The 790-nt window shown below is 54.4% G+C and overlaps 1 protein-coding gene across 1 annotated transcript in view; it reads left to right on the top strand.

Moving 5' to 3' along the window:
- The window catches only part of LOC109830318, a 2,335-nt gene that overhangs the window by 441 nt on the left and 1,104 nt on the right, over window positions 1-790 (top strand). Inside the window, 2 exon segments of the mRNA XM_020397554.1 lie at window positions 1-787; window position 790. The exon segment at window positions 1-787 is cut by the window's left edge and continues 5 nt beyond it; the exon segment at window position 790 is cut by the window's right edge and continues 214 nt beyond it. Of these exon segments, the coding sequence (XP_020253143.1) occupies window positions 1-787; window position 790 (788 nt within the window).

The raw sequence follows: 790 nt of genomic DNA, 5'->3' as shown, positions 1-790 counted from the left end.
GAGCGCCATCTCCCCTATCAGACCCCTCCCCCTCCCCCTCCAACAACAACGCCGCAAAATCTCCTTGAAGAAGCCAAGGAGAAATTCCAAGAGGCCTCCTCCTACTTCCCAAATGTGGGCCAAGGCCTCTCGAACCCCGAATCCGAACCGACCCATTCGGCGAAAAATTTGATATGTGATGCGTATGGTTCTTGCAAGGAGAAGATATCCGGTGCTTTTTCCAAGGGCAAGGATAAATTCTCGAGAAAAGCTTCGGATGCCGAAGAAAATGCGAGGGGAAGAGCTCAAGAGACGGAAGAAAGCGTGAAGGACGCGGTGATGGAAAAAGCTCGGGGGATCGAAGAGAGCACGAAGGAAGCGGCCCATTCGGCCAAAGATACGATCTGTGACGCCTATGGTTCTTGCAAAGAGAAAATATCCAGTGCTCTCTCCAAAGGCAAAGGTAGGATCTCAAGAAAAGCTTCGGACATCGAAGAGACCGCAAAGGAAAAAGCCCGAGAAATCGAAGAAGGCGTGGAGGGTGCCGTCAAAGGAGCAATAAACGTTGCTAGAGAAGCAGAGACGGATGCGGTGGGGAACATATCGCACGCGGTTGGGAAAGCAGAGGAGGCTGCAAACGTGTTGCGCCAAAACATCACCGACATACTTCGTCGAGCCAGGGATGTCGTCTTCGATGCGGCGAGCTACTTCAAAGCGCCAGAGGCCGCGAGGGGCGCGGCGTCGATAGCGCATCTCCTGGGGTTTTCGCTGGCGTACGGGACGTGCGTGTGGGTCACGTTCGTGTCGAGCC

Source organism: Asparagus officinalis, chromosome 2 (assembly GCF_001876935.1).
Source record: "Asparagus officinalis chromosome 2, Aspof.V1, whole genome shotgun sequence".
In the NCBI taxonomy this organism is placed as follows: domain Eukaryota; kingdom Viridiplantae; phylum Streptophyta; class Magnoliopsida; order Asparagales; family Asparagaceae; genus Asparagus; species Asparagus officinalis.
Note: the sequence above shows the minus strand (reverse complement) of the source record. Positions and strands in the feature narration are given on the sequence as shown.